The following is a 15,904-nucleotide window of genomic DNA, read 5'->3' as shown; positions in this document are numbered from 1 at the left end:
GGAGGCGGGAGGCGGGCGGGGCCGGGGCCGTGGCGAGGGGGGGGGACCTCGGAGACAGGCGGGGCCGTGTCGCCGCTCACACGCCGGGCCCTGTCAACCGTCCGCAGCCGGTGTCAGCACCGGCCCGGGGCGGGGAACGATGCACCACCGGCCCCGGGGTGACAGCACTGGCCCGGGAGGACACCGGATCGCCCGGGGGGACACTGGATCGCCCGAGGGCCCCCGTTTTTACCTCATGATTTTGGTGGCGGCAGCCAGGAGCCCCTCTCCGGAGCGGGAGCCGAGGAGACGGTGGGCATCGGGAGGGCCAGCGGCCAGGGGGACGCGGCTGGGGTTTGGCTGAGACTTCTGGGGGGGCTCCTTGCTCTCCCCCCCCAAATTATGGAGGGGAGGCGGTGAGGAGAGGGCTGAGAGGGGGAAATGGCCACCGGCGAGTCTGGGGGGCCGCGGGGGCAGATCTCTTTGAGGGAGTAGACATCTCCTCTTCAGCATCGGTCACATCTCTTTCTCCGCAGGCAGCAGCTCCTCTTCTGAGAAATCTTTTTCGGCACCCCAAATTCAGCTGTACGGCCCCGCGTGAGGGGAATGATGCTCTTCTGGGCAGCTGGAGCAAGGAAGCGCAGGTAGACGTCACTCCAGCGTTGAAGCCCATCGTCTCTCAGACACACCGAAATCCTTTCGGTGGCTGTTTCCCCACCTTCGATGAGGAGGAACCGTGAAGGGAAGATGGGTTGAAAAATAAAATAAAAACAGCAGCCAGGGGCGGGGAGGGATGTAGGTCTTTGTGTGACCTGCAGGACAGCCCAGGAGGGAAAATGATGCTGGGAGAGGTGCAGGGGGGTGTCTGAGGGAGCAGCATGCAGCTGGGGGGGCACGGGGTGGGACAAGAGATTGGGCCCAAGAGCTTTTTATTCGAACTTTGTTTCTACTGCAGCTGCCTGGGCTTGTGCTGGACAGAAAAAGCTCATTTATGCTCAGAGAGTGGGAAGTGCAGAAGGAGCCTCTGCGATAGAGTGAAGGGGTTTGATAGGAAATGGGCTTGGGAGTGAGTAACGGGGACTGGGCACACGTTAACCATGAGCCCGTGGTTCCCTCCCAGGGCCAAAACCCACGATCCACAGCAGCGACCTTGTGTCTAACAAGCTGGAGGCTCACAGGGGGAGTGAGGAGTCACGGAGGAAGACTGTCAAGGATGCAGGTCATTCCCTGATCACAGCTGCATATTAAACAGAGCCACAGGGTGAGTCTTGTAGTACATCTGCCACCGCTATAGGAGCCATATGTGTCTGATATGCATCCGAAAAGAACCCCTTCCCCCAAACCCGCTCTGCCTCTGTTTTAAACTCAGGCTTTGTCACTCCTCACTGAGACTTTTTAACCAAGGAGGTGTTTTTTCCCCCCTCCTGTCACTGTCACACCTCCCTGTCTCAATCCTTTCCTGGGCCACTGAGCATATAAGTGACATTGGATGAACATGTATCAGTATTGTTACAACTCGTTTTACATATGCACGTATGCCTGATTTAAAAACAACAGTTTTAATTGAAGAAGCTTCCTGCCTCTTGATGTAAACACCAAACACATGTCGGGCCTTCACAGCGCCTGTGGTCACAGAATCACAGAATCAATCAGGTTGGAAGAGCCCTCAGGGATCATCAAGTCCAACCATTGCCCTGACACCACCATGTCAACTAGACCATGGCACTAAGTGCCACATAATTTTATTAATAGTTGATTAATTTAATTTCTAAGAAAGAAAGGGTCCCTACGGAGAGAAACACTGCCGTTTCTGTGGGAAGTTTGAATTGTCTTGCACCACAAGAAAACAAGTCGTGTCATTGCTAGTCAGGTTATTTTACAGCTATTTCCGAATAAACTAACAGATGAGATAAGCCTGAGCTCAGAGTTTTGAGCAGGAAGGACTTGATTGAATTTAGAGAATATTCTTGGACACAGGCTTATTGGGGAGGGGAATGGAACTGCAGGAGGTGGGATGTTTCTAGTCAAAAGCACATCAGTGTGGAATAAACAGGCCCCCTTTAGTGAGCTGCATATAGCAGGAGACAGGATTATAGTTTACTATAACTTGTAAACTATAGTTTGTACAACTGAACAGCTTAGGACCCGGTTAAACTGAGTCCTTATAGATGGATGTGGCTCCACGAGTAGGTTTGTAGACCAGGCGGATCTTTTCCCAACCCCTTTGCGAGGGAACAAGAGTGATGGCAGCCACAAAATCTCATTCTTTAATTACTTGAGACTATGTTAAGAGCGAAACGGCCAGCGTCAGCCCCCGCAGATGTGTCTGTCGGGCAGAAACGTGCCGGTTTGTGAGGGCAGCGGCCCTGGCTGCCCGCGGAGCCGCCCGCCGCCATGTTGGTGTCTCTGAGGCGGGCCCTGCCCACTGAGCGCCTTCTGGGGCGGGCGGGGGGTCAGTTTGGTTCGCAGGGCTGCGGGGACAACCGCGGTTTTGTTCCCAGGCCGGTTAAGAACCGGGCTGGAGACTTTTAATCAGGCTACGGTAATACCCCCCCTTCGCCGGGCACAAGCCGGGAAGGGGGACCCGCGCACCCCCGGAACGTTGGGCCCCGGCAGCGGCGGGGGGGGGGGGAACGGCGGGAGGGGGACACCGCGCGGCGCTTCCGGCCGCTACCGGAAGTGCCCGGCCCTGTCCGCCGCCGGAACCTTTCTTCTCCGCCGCGGGGACGCTTTTCGCGCTGCACCGCGGCGGCTCTGCAAAATGGCGGCGCCCGCGGGCCGCTGCCTGTGGAGAGGTGACGGGGCTCCGCCGTCTGGCGGTTTTCACCGCGGGGGAAGCTTTGGGGCTGGCTGCCGCCTCTGCTGTCTCTCCAGCCAGCGAGTTTTCGCTTGGTTGCCGAGGAGGGGGCGACCTTGAGCGGCGGTGGGGCCTGCCCGGGCGGGGGCGGGCGGCCCCCGGGGAGGTGAAGGGGGCCGGGGTGCCTCTCTGAGGCCGTGTTTGCTTTTTTTCCCCCTCACAGTCCTGGCCCCGCGTCGCGGATGGCTCTTCCCTGCGCTCGACCAGCGCCTCGCCGCCGCCTTGGTGAGCACCCCACCGCCCTCCCGGCCCTACGCAGCGGCAGCCAAGTGAGTGCGTTTCCTTCCATCGAAGCAGCTCTCTTGGCTTTCTCGGTGGTGGTAGGGGAAGAGTGTGTGGTGTTTTTGGTGTCTTGGAGGGTATGGTTTTATTACAGTTTAAGGAGTGCTGTCTGCATGAAAGCTGCTGAACTTAAAGAATCAGGTTCAAACAGTTCCTCTTCTTGCTTCAGGTTGCTTTTTATCGTTTAATTTGTTGTCTAAAGTCTAATATTACGGTGTGAGAGAAGTAAAAATGACCTCTGCGTACAGAAGAGTGAAGCGTTCTGTGCACCAAGTGTTCTGAAGTGTTGCAGACTCTTTCACCATAGCTAATAGAGAAATGGACTATTTAACTATTACATGTTTTTTCCTTAATTTGAGAGCCTTTGAAAATAGGTAGGAGAAGAAGGATTTGGGCTAGTGTTTAACTGCATGCAAAATGATACAGGAAAGGGAGGAGAAACCTTTTTGGAAAGGCACGAGTGCCACAATCCACTATAAGAAGAAAAAACCCTGCAGATGTGGCTACTTCTGATTACCTGGAAGGTGTGTGGGATTTCTTCCATTTAGAAGTGGCTTGGGCACAGTGCCTGCTACCAGCCCCTGTGAAGGCAAGACCTGTAAAAGTTGGAGAGTTAACTTAAATTGGCTTTGGTTTGATGCAGGAGGAGGTCATTAACTTGGTTCCATGTTGCACAAATGTGGCTGTGTTGTTTGAGTGGCTTAATTGCCTTCAGAGCTTCTGATTTCTGAAGGTTTGGTTTCTGCCTTGGCCATCTGAGATGAGTAACTGGGATGAACTTAGGGCTGCTGTTCATCTTTGTGTAGAACCTTCCTCGTTAACCCGTTACTTAATAAGTGACACATGACTGTCTACTTTTTTCTGCTTGTAACGCGTACCAAACTCTTCACTTGGTGATCTGACAGGGTTTTTTTTTTGTGCCAGAACTGCAAAAAAAGGTTCACAAAAGACCAAGCAGGAAGAAACAAAAAAGAAGCAAGGCCCTCGGAGGCGGCCGCTGTTGAGCAAGCCCGTGGATGACGTGTACTTGACGTGGTATTACGAGCGGCCATCCTACGGTGTGGAAGAGGCTGTGGGGATGCTGAAGAAATTTCAGGAACTCGACTTCACTTACCCCGGACAGTTTGTCTATATTAATGTATTCCTAGATATGGCACTGCAGAAGAAGGTAGGTTGGAAGTGTATACCAACTTTGTATATTATATATACATTTATAGTTATTAAACATCCCTTGTGCTCCTGAGGTGAAGGTAGCAGCACCAAGGAGTTTGAAAAGAGGCTGTTTGTGACTAAAATCCATGTCTGGGCAGAACTGATCAAAGTAAACTTTCCATCTGTTCAGGCTTTACACTTAAAGATGTGTTACCAAAGTGATGGTTGTGTTTTTTTTCTGTGATGATTCTTACAGGGAGAAGTGTAAAGACAAACTTCCTGCCTCTGTCCTTCACCTTGTTTTATTTTTTTTTAAATAATGTTCCTTGAAATTATGTTATTGCTTGTTTGCCTGTGACCTTTTTGATTTAAAGGTCTCTAGCCCAGTTCAGTCTTTCCCTAAAACTCCTTCTGCTTCCCCCAAGTAGAAAACAGGCCACTTTAGAGTTGGTTTCTTTGCATGTGTAACTAAATATCCCTTCGGTATACCAGGGTTCCCTTAGACCTAGAAAATAAGTTCATGCTTAAAGAAAAGCAGGGCTCTTGCTCCTGCTTTTGGAGGCTGTGTGGGATTCTTTTGGCTTGCAGGGACATGTTCCTTGCTGATGGTTTGCCTTGGCTGTTGCATCAGAAACAGCACTTGGAGAAGCTGCAACAGCAGCACCTCAGTGTTTGTTATTGGCTGCACCTGAGCCTGGGAGCAATCCTGCACTGGAGTGGCTGATCCCAGCCCCTTTCTCTTGGGCAAACTGCAGCACAATGAATTCCTGGCTTTTAAGTTTAGATTTGAGTATATAGGGATGTAAAAAAAGCAGTCAGAACTTAAGCATTGTGCTTGTTTGTCATGATCTCTGTGCAAGGATGTTGTGGCTAAGATTGCTACTTAGGGGACCAGCTCCACACAGTTGTGTAACTTGCCCTTAAGTCCTGATTTCTTTCTTTTGTTTTAATATTTTTCTTTCTTTACATATTAGAAAAAAGTGGATCCATTTGCAAGCACTGTTCTTCTTCCATATCGTTTTGCAGATGAAATGAATAAGGTCTTGGTTTTCACAGAGGTGAGTAAGTAAGTCTGTATTACTTGCTTGATATGTTCTGTGTATCTAGAGTGCTCTTACAACACAACTAGTTCCCCTGCAAGTTCTATACCTCTTATTGAGAAAACTCTGTGAATGCTTCACAGAACTCTTAAGTTTGTCTATGATTCGTTTTCAGCAGTGTCTTAATGTATTAACAAGCATCTTCCAGGATTACCTTCACCTTGATAGGTTTACATCTATGTAGATTATTCTAGCAATACCTTTAGGGAGTAAACATCTGCATAGATGTGACTAAGAGAGAGATGAGTAATGATCACTTACAGAGTAAAACCTATATGCCAGGTTCTTTAGTGCTGTGTCTCACAACCTTCTCTCTCCATTCAAACTCACATGGGATAAGGGATCCTGTGCCTTGTGAAGGTGTGTATATGGGAAAAGGCTGAGGGACTGAAACACCTGATAGTGTTTTTGGATGGAAGTGTGGAGCTATTCAGTTTATTCTTGTGAGGAAAAGTTGATTCTGGCCCTTAAGTCATGAATATCTGCTTGTATCAAAAGCTAGAGCCAAAGTTTTTACAAAACTGATGCCTTTTACCTTTCCATATTTGGGGCTATTAAAAGCAAAACCTTGTAGAGGACAGATAAAGTTAACTTCTAAATGCTCTTTGAAGCCAAAGTTTAATAGCACTTTCAGAAGTTGAAGAGCCTTTTCTAACAGTGGTTTTTAGTAGTATGTTCTGTGCTTCTCTGTAAGCTTAGAGTAAGATCTTGGCTCCATCCAGTGGATGGTTGGTTGTAGTTTCCAGGGGATGGAGGTGGGAGAGAAAGGGCTTTTGCTGGACCTCAGCAAATGGGATGGGCTTTTCTCCTTCTTCTGAAGCAGAAGTTGACTAAAGACTTGACTATTTCTTCTTATTGGGACCTTGTGGAGTGAAGTGGAGTTTCTGCTCCTGTATTAAATCACCAGTGTTAGATATTTTTGGCCTTTGATTGCTTGAAACCATGATTTCCTTCTTAACCTGTAAACACCCTGTTTTTATACCCACTTGTCCAAGATAAATCACCTCTCTGGTGCTGTTGATACAGACTAATTGGTAGGACAGATGTTACTAAATTTTTTTTTTCTCTCAACAGAATGAGCAAGAAGCTGAAATAGCTCGAGAGAATGGAGCTGCTGTTGTGGGAGGAGTTGAATTAATCAAATGGGTATTTATTTTTTGAAGAATTATATTTATATCCTAACTTAAACAGTGACTGAGTGGGAGGGAGCAGGAAAACTCATGTCTGATAAACTCTGGCTCGAAGTTAGCAGCTAATATGAAGAGTGAGAGATGGGTTTCTGTGCTCAGACATGCTAGTGGGTCAACTTGTGTACTAAGGTAATTTATTGTATTCTTAAATATATTTAATTGTTTTTATTGCAGATTTTGGAAGATGAAATCCAAGTGGACTTCTATGTAGCTGTTCCTGCAATAATGCCTAAGCTAATACCATTAAGGAACAAACTAAGACGAAAATACCCAAGCACAAAAAGAAGTAAGAAGCAATTCTTATGTGTCTCAAGTACTGAAGAAGATTGAACTCGAGAGGTGACACTGAAACTTTTTGATGAGGATGGATAATTACATTGAGTATTAGACTGGGACTGAACCACTTCTTTTGTCTTAGATAAGAGTAGTTTTAGGGATCTAGAAGTCTGCTTTTCTCCTACAACAGGCAAATGTGTGGTTAGAATGAAGATAAGTTTGCCTAGTAGTTGCCCCTGTGCTTGTTAGTCCTGATGAACCCTAATAGTATTGTGAAGTCACCCAGGAAATCAGAAACAACTCAAAAAAAGCATATTCATCAAGATAGTTGTGGTGTTTAACTGTTGTACAATTGTTTGCATCCCAGCTGCATGACTGGTACTGCTCCTTCTCCTGTTGTTACTACTCAACAACATAGTTACGCTTTTCCTTAGTACAGCCTGCTCCCTTATCTATGTGGTCTCTCCTTTTTCATAATGCACAAGACATTTCAGGTTAGGTTTTCACAGCAACAAACATCAGTCTCTTTATACTTCAGTCCTCCCTTGCTGGCTGACTTTATTCTAGCTATGTATCATGGTTCTATTTCAAATATAAAAAAAAAAGGGCTTTTTTTTTCAACCATTGAGCCTGTACCAGCTGTGTGAAGCAGTGAATCTTGAACTATATCTCTTACTTCCCTGCCCCAGCTGTCTTAATGTTTTACAAGCTGCAGGCAATGTTTTTAGGCTTCTAAACATTTGAGACAAACCTATTAACATGTCCAAAACACTGCAAAAGAGAATACTCCAGATACTTTTTGGAACAAATGAAAAGTAGATTATTAACTTACTTGGTTTGTAGCTTATCCAGGGCTGATTTCTCTTGGAGGCATCAAAAGATTTGTGGGAGAAGTAATGCTTGTGTTTGAAGCAGCTGAGTGATGGTTTAAATAATGAGCCCTTGCAGCTGAGATAAGAAACAGCTGTCTTGGCTTGTGGGAATGGCTGGATTGGGCCAGTGTGTGCCAGGGAGTGGCATGTAGTTGTAGACTTTGTTTTCAAGGGAGATGTGGGACTTGTTCTAAATTGAACTCAATAGGTTTTGGTCTTTCAAGCTGCTTTAATTACATAGGTAATAAAGCTTTGTTTTTTTATATATATATAAAAACAGGTTCTTTATTTGAAGTGAAGCCTTTGTTACGTTTCCTACTATATTAGCTATTCATATCTACTGATTAGTGAGGAAGCAGGGAAGATAGAAGTGATTTATGTAGTATGTGTGAGCACACTTGTCTATGAGACTGCATTTTTGATTGAAGTTTAACTGCCTTAATTGAATGATTAAATTCTCTCTTTACTAATATCAACTTAGCAATGCTAATAAGCATTACTCAGAAAAGTTTTTTGCCTTTTTTTTTTTAAATTAGATTCCCTGGGCAATGACATTCCCAAAATGCTGCAACTCTACAGAGAAGGTCTTGAGTACACGGTAGAAGATGAGCATGTAATCAAGACAAGGATAGCAAGAGTAAGTTGTATATAGAGTTCTTAAGTTTTCTCTACTGAGCAGAACTGAAGTTAGTATTAAAAGAGGGGGAAACACATGTTTTTCATCTGTGTGTTCCCAAGATGTTTAACCATGTTCTTTAACTAAAGTAAATGAAACTCTTACTCTTTGTTGTGTGACATCTTCAGCTGAGTGAGCCCTGTATGTTGTTAACGTGTGGTCATAGAAGCTGGCTGCACTGTACCTGAGAGCAAGGCATACCTGATGCCAGGAAGTTAAGGATGCCAAGAATGGGACATGTACTTGCCACTAGATTGGCAAGGAATTGCAATAATCAACAAAACAGGATGAAAAAAGCATTTTTTCTAGTAATCTCCTTCTGAGTTGACATCTTAGCATAGGCTTCCCTTTCCTCCTGCCTTCCCCAGCACTCCTCTGCAGGTAAAATAAAGCTTATGTAATGTTTATTTACTTTAAATAAATATTACATGGTTTGTAAGTCCATAGTCAATATGCACAGGTGGATCAAAAAGTGTTTGCTCTAATGTAATTGAAGACTCACTTAATTTTGATAACGTCAGTCATGGACTGGAGCAAAAGGCAAGAACTGTTTGCATTACCTGAAATACAAAATTAATTTGTGCTTTGTCATGTAAGAAATTGGGTTTTGTAAAAGTATCTTTTCTCTCCTTTTTTTAGGCCCTTCATATGTTTTCCTTAATGTTATTTTGTTTTCCCTGCTCCAAACTGTGTTTTTTGTTTTCATTCTGTTTTCTCTGTTTCTAATCCTGCTTGATTTCTAGTTTTCCTTTAACTGATCCAGGTAGAAAGGAAGTGTACAACATACCTAATCCGTGAAGTTTTGTCTGGTGGTGGTAGAGATTAGCAAGTTTATTAATTCTGGCTAGCTGCTGTGAGTTGTGCATGTGAATTTCAAGGGCTTGCTCGTCTATACAATACTCAGAACTGAGGTTCTTGGGACTATTCTGCTGAAGTATGTTCTGTATTACACTTTGATACAAGCACGTCCTGTGGCTGTGGTTAGAGTTTCTGAAATTAAAACCACATGCTCTTACTGATGTAAGATGTTGTGGATCACCTTAGGTTCTGTGTCTAGGCAGCTCGGCCCTGCAGTTTCATGGCATGTCAGAAGGTTTGGTGCAGCCAGAGATCACAGAATCCCAGAATCAACCAGGTTGGAAGAGCCCTCTGGGATCATCGAGTCCAACCATTGCCCTGACACCACCATGGCAACTAGACCAGGGCACTAAGTGCCATGTCCAGGCTTTTCTTAAACCCCTCCAGAGATGGTGACTCCCCCACCTCCCTGCGCAGCCCCTTCCAATGGCTAATGACCAGTGCTGAGAAGAAAAATGTCACTCTACAAGTAAACAGGAGGTTCCTGTGAATGAAATCTTAAGATGGATCAAACATAGTACGAGGAGGGTTTGCTTACAGACAGGGTTCATATGTGCTAAGTTAATGCCAGCCACGTGGCAGAGGTGACTCTAACACGTGCTGTGTCACACTGGCGTGTGCAGAGGGATGACTCAGTGGTTATGGCTTGTGTAAAATGTCTCCACCCTCTCTAGCTACTATCCTTTACCTGACCTACTTTTCCTACTGTTTGTGCAGTGGAGCTGGAAGGGAATTGAGTGCAGGCGAGGCTCTGGGAGGCTGTGAGAGCCTCGAGTGGTTGCTCACTACTAAATCAAGAGCTTTTAAAATCTACATCTTGTCTGTGAGAAAATAATAATTTATGAATTACACAGAAGCACAAAGATCTATTGCAGTATTCCAAACAATGTTTCTGGGAGTCTGCCAAGCTGGCGTTTCACAAGGAGATGCTTTCCCTGTAGTGCTGCTGTCTCGTGTTGCCTGTTAGTTCAGTTATGGTCAGTGGCTTGATGTAATGCTGCGCTCCCACAGAAGTCAGCAGCCTCGGTGGTGTTTTCTTTGTAGTGATTGAGATGTCTTTGAAAAGCCCAGAAGTTGGCAGCAGTTAGGTTTGATTTGTAGAGCTGAAGTTATGCAACTGAGAATGTAAAATGTTCTTTTAAGACATGGAGCTTAAAGCAGAAGGGAGACAAAGGAGGACACGTGGGATATCTACTTCAGAATCAAGCTATCTTAGGGGGCAGCTTGAAGTCATTTTTTTGAGGGTTTTGACATAGCTCTTGGGTCCAGATAGGCTGATGCTGATCATTACAAAATATTCATTTTCCCACTTTGCAGTTGTCTCTAGAAAAATCAGAATCCAAATGTGTCACCAGGAAGGAATTTCTAGTTTATCTTCTTACCTGTGCAGAGAGCTGCCTGCAAGGTGGTGGTTCTATGGGAAAGAGTAATATGGTTTCAGGAGGTGAGACCTTAAGGTTTGTTCAGAAGAATCTATTTTCTGGTAAGGGAAGTCTTGACATCAGCACTGTTTGATTTACGGGGTTGGAGGTATGGAGAGTTGTGTACTGAACCAGGGATCTCAAACTTGGTACACAGAATGTACAAGTGCCTGGAAATGAGAGTTAAAGCAAGAAACAGAAATAGCAGTTTTCACTACAAGTAGCATCTACCTGCCTTGCTGTTAATGTGATTGAAGAATTTATCTTATTATACTCATTATTGCAGCCTTTATTATAGGAGTTTCAAGTCCTTGTGACTGGATGTGGGAAGCCCTCAGTTGGAGAAAAGGCTGGAAGAAACATCAGTGAATCAGTGCTAATGTATATTTATTCTGGCAACTTCAAAATGGGGCAGGAGGGAAGAGTAGAAGAGTTGCTCAGGGAATAAAGTGTGGACTGATCTGCCTTGCTGTACTAGGCATTATTTTAGGAGTATGTGTTCTTATATATATATATATATGTGTTCATATATATTCTTAATACTGCTTGCTAGAGGAACAGATCATGTGAATGAGGGAGGCTCAAGCTTTAGACCTCTTCTAAATGTCTTGAAATGACTGTTGGCTGAATTGACAGTGCCTGTTTTGTTAGTTGTGCATGCAAAAAAAAGGCTCTTTGCCCTCCTCCAGGTAGAAGTGGGTAGATTAAAAAACCATGGTCATGCAGGTGAGTATTACAGGACTCTCACTGGGCCCAGGAGTAAGGAAAGTTGGATTGGCTCACTTGGAATTTAATTGGTATTTCATATTTCTTGTAGGCAAACCATTTCTTCTTGAGAAATGCAGTTGGAGTCACAGAATCACAGAATCAACCAGGTTGGAAGAGCCCTCTGGGATGATCGAGTCCAACCATTGCCCTGACACCACCATGGCAACTAGACCATGGCACTAAGTGCCATGTCCAGTCTTGTCTTAAACACATCCAGAGATGGTGACTCCACCACCTGAAGTCATATACTTCAGTCTACTGTGGAGTTTTCCTGTTAACTTAGGGTTATCATATCAGTTAAAATAGCTTCACTTACCTTTAAATATAATTTCATGCTACTTTAAATTTATTTTATTTGATTAAATCGTGTTAAAATATCAGAGGGACTAAAATGTTAGTAGCTGAGATGGTCAAGCACAGCTCCCTTGAATACCAAAAGCAGAGGATGTGCCACTCATGAGTAAAAGGAGGAGTTATTTCACTTTTCCTGTTGTATTTAATTTGAAGCTGTGCGAAGCTTTTCATAGTATTGTTATTTTTGGAGATGGATAATGTTGTCTAATTCTGGATAAGATGCTATGTCCATTTCATTAGATGGAACAGTAATGTGTCCAGACTGCTGTCAATGCAGTGGTTTGGTTTTTTGGGGTTAGTGGTTTCATTATTTTTGAAGGACCACTCCAGGCAAATGATGGTCATCTTTAGAGATGGTAACGAGCAATGGAAGTGCCATTCATGGGTAGTTTGTGTTAGCATGGCTTTTGATTTGTGTGTAGTATGTAGCAGAAGTCACTCTTTGGATTTGTGTGATGAGTCAGTTGCAGATTGCAGTGGACATGTACATTTGTATATAAGTTACTGCATGACCTGAACTTAAGAGCTGTTAGCTTTGGGGTTTGGGGTTTTTTTAGCCTAGGTAGTGAAACCATTGTAAAACAGGCTATAAACTGAAGGATTGGATAGAAATTCCCATCAATAAACCTTTCTCTATTAGGTTTATTTTTATTCCATTAATTTTCTGTTAGTCTTTCTTTTTTTGATGTATAAATGATATGTACTGGATTTTACTTCATTTTATTTAAGGCGTCTTTTATTTGCTGGTTCCCAAACCATTAGGTGTCTTACGTAGTAATCATCTGTGTCTCAAACAGAATCACAGAATCAATGAGGTTGGAAGAGCCCTCTGGGCTCATGGAGTCCAACCATTGCCCTGACACCACCATGGCAACTAGACCAGGGCACTAAGTGCCATGTCCAGGCTTTTCTTAAACCCCTCCAGAGATGGTGACTCCACCACCTCCCTGGGCAGCAGAGGACTCTTCCAACCTGAGTGATTCTGGGTGATTCTGGGTGATTCTGGGTGATTCTGGGTGATTCTGGGTGATTCTGGGTGATTCTGTGCTTCCATGTACTTTATGTAAAAAGTAGAAATTCCTTGTAGCATGTTAAAATAGGAAAGAAAAGAGGAAGAAACTTGATAATTTATAAATTATTCATTTGGTTCTGTTCAAGTTCTTCATGTTTTCAATTTTAGATGCTTGTGTTTTTTAGGTTCATCTGTTTTGTGGTCTTTGACAGGTACTTCTTGAAGCTTATTTCCTTAAATACTTTTTAATGATTTTTGTGAAAACACTTTTACATGTATTGTTTTTTAAGACTTTTTACCTCTTCAAGGCCATGGGAATTTAATGTCATGAGTAGAAATACAGAGAATAATGATGAGCATAAACCATGTATAAAATACTTTTTTCTGAGTCATGTGGATAAGGCTGTTAATGGGATTTGTAACTCCTTAGCAGGGCACACAGAGAAACAAAATTTATCCAAATACAGAATAAATATATACCCAGTGCTTTCAGATTTATTCATCTAGGCTTTAAGTATCACCATGGGTAACTTTGCATTATCCTTTTTCAGCTGGATATGCCTACTGAGCAGATAATTGCCAATCTAAAAACAGTTATTGATGATATCTGCACATTCAAGCCAGCAACTTATGGTAAGTAGCTGTTCTTCTACTGTGGTAGGTGAAGTTACAGCAAGCAAAACTAAGTGGTTTGAAGGTATACCACTAGGTTTTTGTTTTTGTTACCAAGATACTTGTAAAATTGCTGCTGCTCCAAGGGAAAAGCTGTTAATCCTTTTTTATTTTTAATTCCTTAGCAAAAGGGTCAGGTTACAAAGGAGTAAAGTTGTGAATTCTGTGTGTTGTTCCTTGGGGCTCTGCTCGCTGTTCTGAGCAACTAATAAGCTCTCTGCTCTTTGTCATAATGAAGTATACTTTAAGTAAATGTCATCTGCTTAGCTGGAGTGGAAATAGTGATTTATGAACGTAATTTTACGAAAGAATAGCCTTGTTTAAGCTAAGAAAACAACTTTTTGTATTAATATTGGCTTAATGTCTGCAAAAAGAATCATCTTGCATCTATTGCAGTGATGCTGTTAATAGTAACTGCTGTGCAGGGAACAGACCTCGAAAAGCCAAGTACACATGCCTTTAGGAGCATTTCAGCCCAAATAAAAAGTATAAGGGGTTGGTTGATGTGAAATATAAGTAAATAGAAGCAGAAAGTGGTGGTATTTTTGTCCTTATTGAGTTTATATGTGAACTACACCAGCCTACTTTAAGGGGAAGCTCTTCTGGTCTTAGTAGCATTTCTACTCATTTTGCAGTATCAAGCTTGATTCCTGTGGTGGGTCTCTTACTGGCTTGAATAAAAATACTTGCCATTTATAGGAAGCAAACTTTATAATTGACACATCTTTACAACAGTGGACTCTAGATATGCTTGTTAACCATCACTTAGACCACCTAGTTCGTTAGTGTCTGTCAGACTTCCCATATGTAATAGCATGTCTGTGTGCAGCTATATAGTTATCCCTGAAATGGCAGTCCTCTGCAAGCTGCTTGATCTAATGCAAAACTAAAAATACCACCAGGCAAATATTCTCAGAGTATAACATAGATCTGTTTAATCTTCCATAAAGAAATCTGACTGGTTTTGTAGTTCTTGTCAAAGGGTTCCCTCAGCATTTCATGGTAGGATCCTGAATTAGGAATGGTTTCTTTTGTGCTCTTAGTCATGTATGAATACTTGGGTGATCAACGAACTTCCCAGCCATATCTTGCCAGTCAGGACCACTGCCCAAAGTGAGTTCACCTGTATTTCATTTTTTGAAGGAGTGTGTGTGAAGCTTTACTTCAACCTTCTAAGGTGCAGGGGCACCAGTGATGTTGACTGCTGGTGAGGTACTGAAGGGATAAGGTAGCCATCAACTTAGTACCTTTAATGGCACTGGAGTATGAGTTGCATTTTAAACCCGATCTGCCAGGCTGGATGTTAAACTCTCTGTACTGAAGGGATGTGTCTACATGTACCGTTCTGGTCATGTCCTTGACACAGTAGGGATTGCTACTAAGATAAATCAGCCTGGAGACGTGGAAAGTGGTAGAGTGACTGAATTGGTGGTGTCCTTTGTTTTCTAGGTCCTTTTGTGCAGAAGTTGGTTATTAGATCTTCAACCAGTGAAGGTTTGCTGTTGAACCTTGATGGACTTTTACCTCAGGTGGAGAAAGTAGAAGAAGAAGAAAATGCTGAAGATGATTAAGAAAAACATGTCGAAGAATCTGTTAGTACCTGATGTCTTTCTATGTAGATCTGATGATCAAGCTTGGAAAGCAAATGGTGTAATTCAGATTGTCCTTTATGAAAAGAATAAATATAACTTGTGAATTTCACTTGTAAATTCTGTGTAACAAACATGTCACAAACAGGAGTCTGCTGTCAAAACCGAAGGCATTTTAAATTCCATGTTCAATGCTTTTGTTGTCTTGGCTTGGTCCCCCCCAGAGCAACTAATGCAGAAAGCTGCTGTATAACTCGCCAGTGAAGGAAACTAGGTTTTATTTCTATTCAATTTTTCTGCAAAGTCAGGCATGATGTTCCTTTTGAGTTGGTGGGAGTAACGTCTGCATGATGCTTGTGATATCTCACTTTGTTTTCATTTAATCTGCATATGTAGATACTGGAGGGGTATACAGAGGATTACTGCTCTGCTGCTTTGAGCCTCTGAGTGCAGGTTAGTCTTTGTGACAGATTGTAATAGGGGAAGTTTTTCTAAGGAGAAATTGGATGTATTTGGTGGGAGGAGTGATCATGCCCCTTATCTTTCAAATAATACTATTTCATCTGTGCATAACTCATATGATGCCCCTTAGAGAATCCAGTCATTTAGTGGTTTGTTTGCACTATCCTGGAAAGAATTATGCTTAAAATGGTTTGGGATGATTCCTGAGTGAAGCTACGAAGTTGAAATGTCACTTTCTTGTGTATTTTCTATCATAGAGGTTCTTCTCGATGGGCTTGTGAATAACCACTTGGGATCAGTGGGTAGGTTAGGGGAATGTGGGCAGCTTCACAACAACCATCAGATCTCTTTTCCATACAGGTGACTTTCAGAGACTTTCAGACT

At 43.3% G+C, this 15,904-nt stretch overlaps 1 protein-coding gene and 1 long non-coding RNA gene across 2 annotated transcripts; both read left to right on the top strand.

Annotated features, from left to right (window-relative positions):
* The first annotated feature begins 64 nt into the window (after nucleotides 1-64).
* Nucleotides 65-1,550, top strand: LOC137665233 (uncharacterized). The gene is made up of 3 exons (XR_011048464.1): nucleotides 65-291; nucleotides 516-623; nucleotides 1,100-1,550. It is a non-coding gene; the product is annotated as an uncharacterized lncRNA (long non-coding RNA).
* Nucleotides 1,551-2,705: 1,155 nt separating this feature from the next.
* On the top strand, nucleotides 2,706-15,170 carry MRPL1 (mitochondrial ribosomal protein L1). The gene is made up of 9 exons (XM_068403463.1): nucleotides 2,706-2,774; nucleotides 3,000-3,105; nucleotides 4,043-4,286; nucleotides 5,245-5,328; nucleotides 6,445-6,516; nucleotides 6,735-6,846; nucleotides 8,245-8,345; nucleotides 13,349-13,430; nucleotides 14,919-15,170. The coding sequence occupies exons 1-9, from the start codon at nucleotides 2,741-2,743 to the stop codon at nucleotides 15,038-15,040; spliced, it is 957 nt and encodes a 318-aa protein (XP_068259564.1). The 5' UTR covers nucleotides 2,706-2,740; the 3' UTR covers nucleotides 15,041-15,170.
* The last annotated feature ends 734 nt before the right edge of the window (nucleotides 15,171-15,904 follow it).

The sequence above is a fragment of the Nyctibius grandis genome, chromosome 6 (genome assembly GCF_013368605.1).
Source record: "Nyctibius grandis isolate bNycGra1 chromosome 6, bNycGra1.pri, whole genome shotgun sequence".
Taxonomy (NCBI): Eukaryota; Metazoa; Chordata; class Aves; order Nyctibiiformes; family Nyctibiidae; genus Nyctibius; species Nyctibius grandis.
Note: the sequence above shows the minus strand (reverse complement) of the source record. Positions and strands in the feature narration are given on the sequence as shown.

Coding starts and splice junctions, on each gene's coding strand:
- MRPL1 (XM_068403463.1), top strand. CDS start 2,741: ATGGCGGCGCCCGCGGGCCGCTGCCTGTGGAGAG. Junction 4,287..5,244: donor ATATGGCACTGCAGAAGAAG/GTAGGTTGGAAG, acceptor TTTACATATTAG/AAAAAAGTGGATCCATTTGC. Junction 6,847..8,244: donor ATACCCAAGCACAAAAAGAA/GTAAGAAGCAAT, acceptor TTTTTAAATTAG/ATTCCCTGGGCAATGACATT.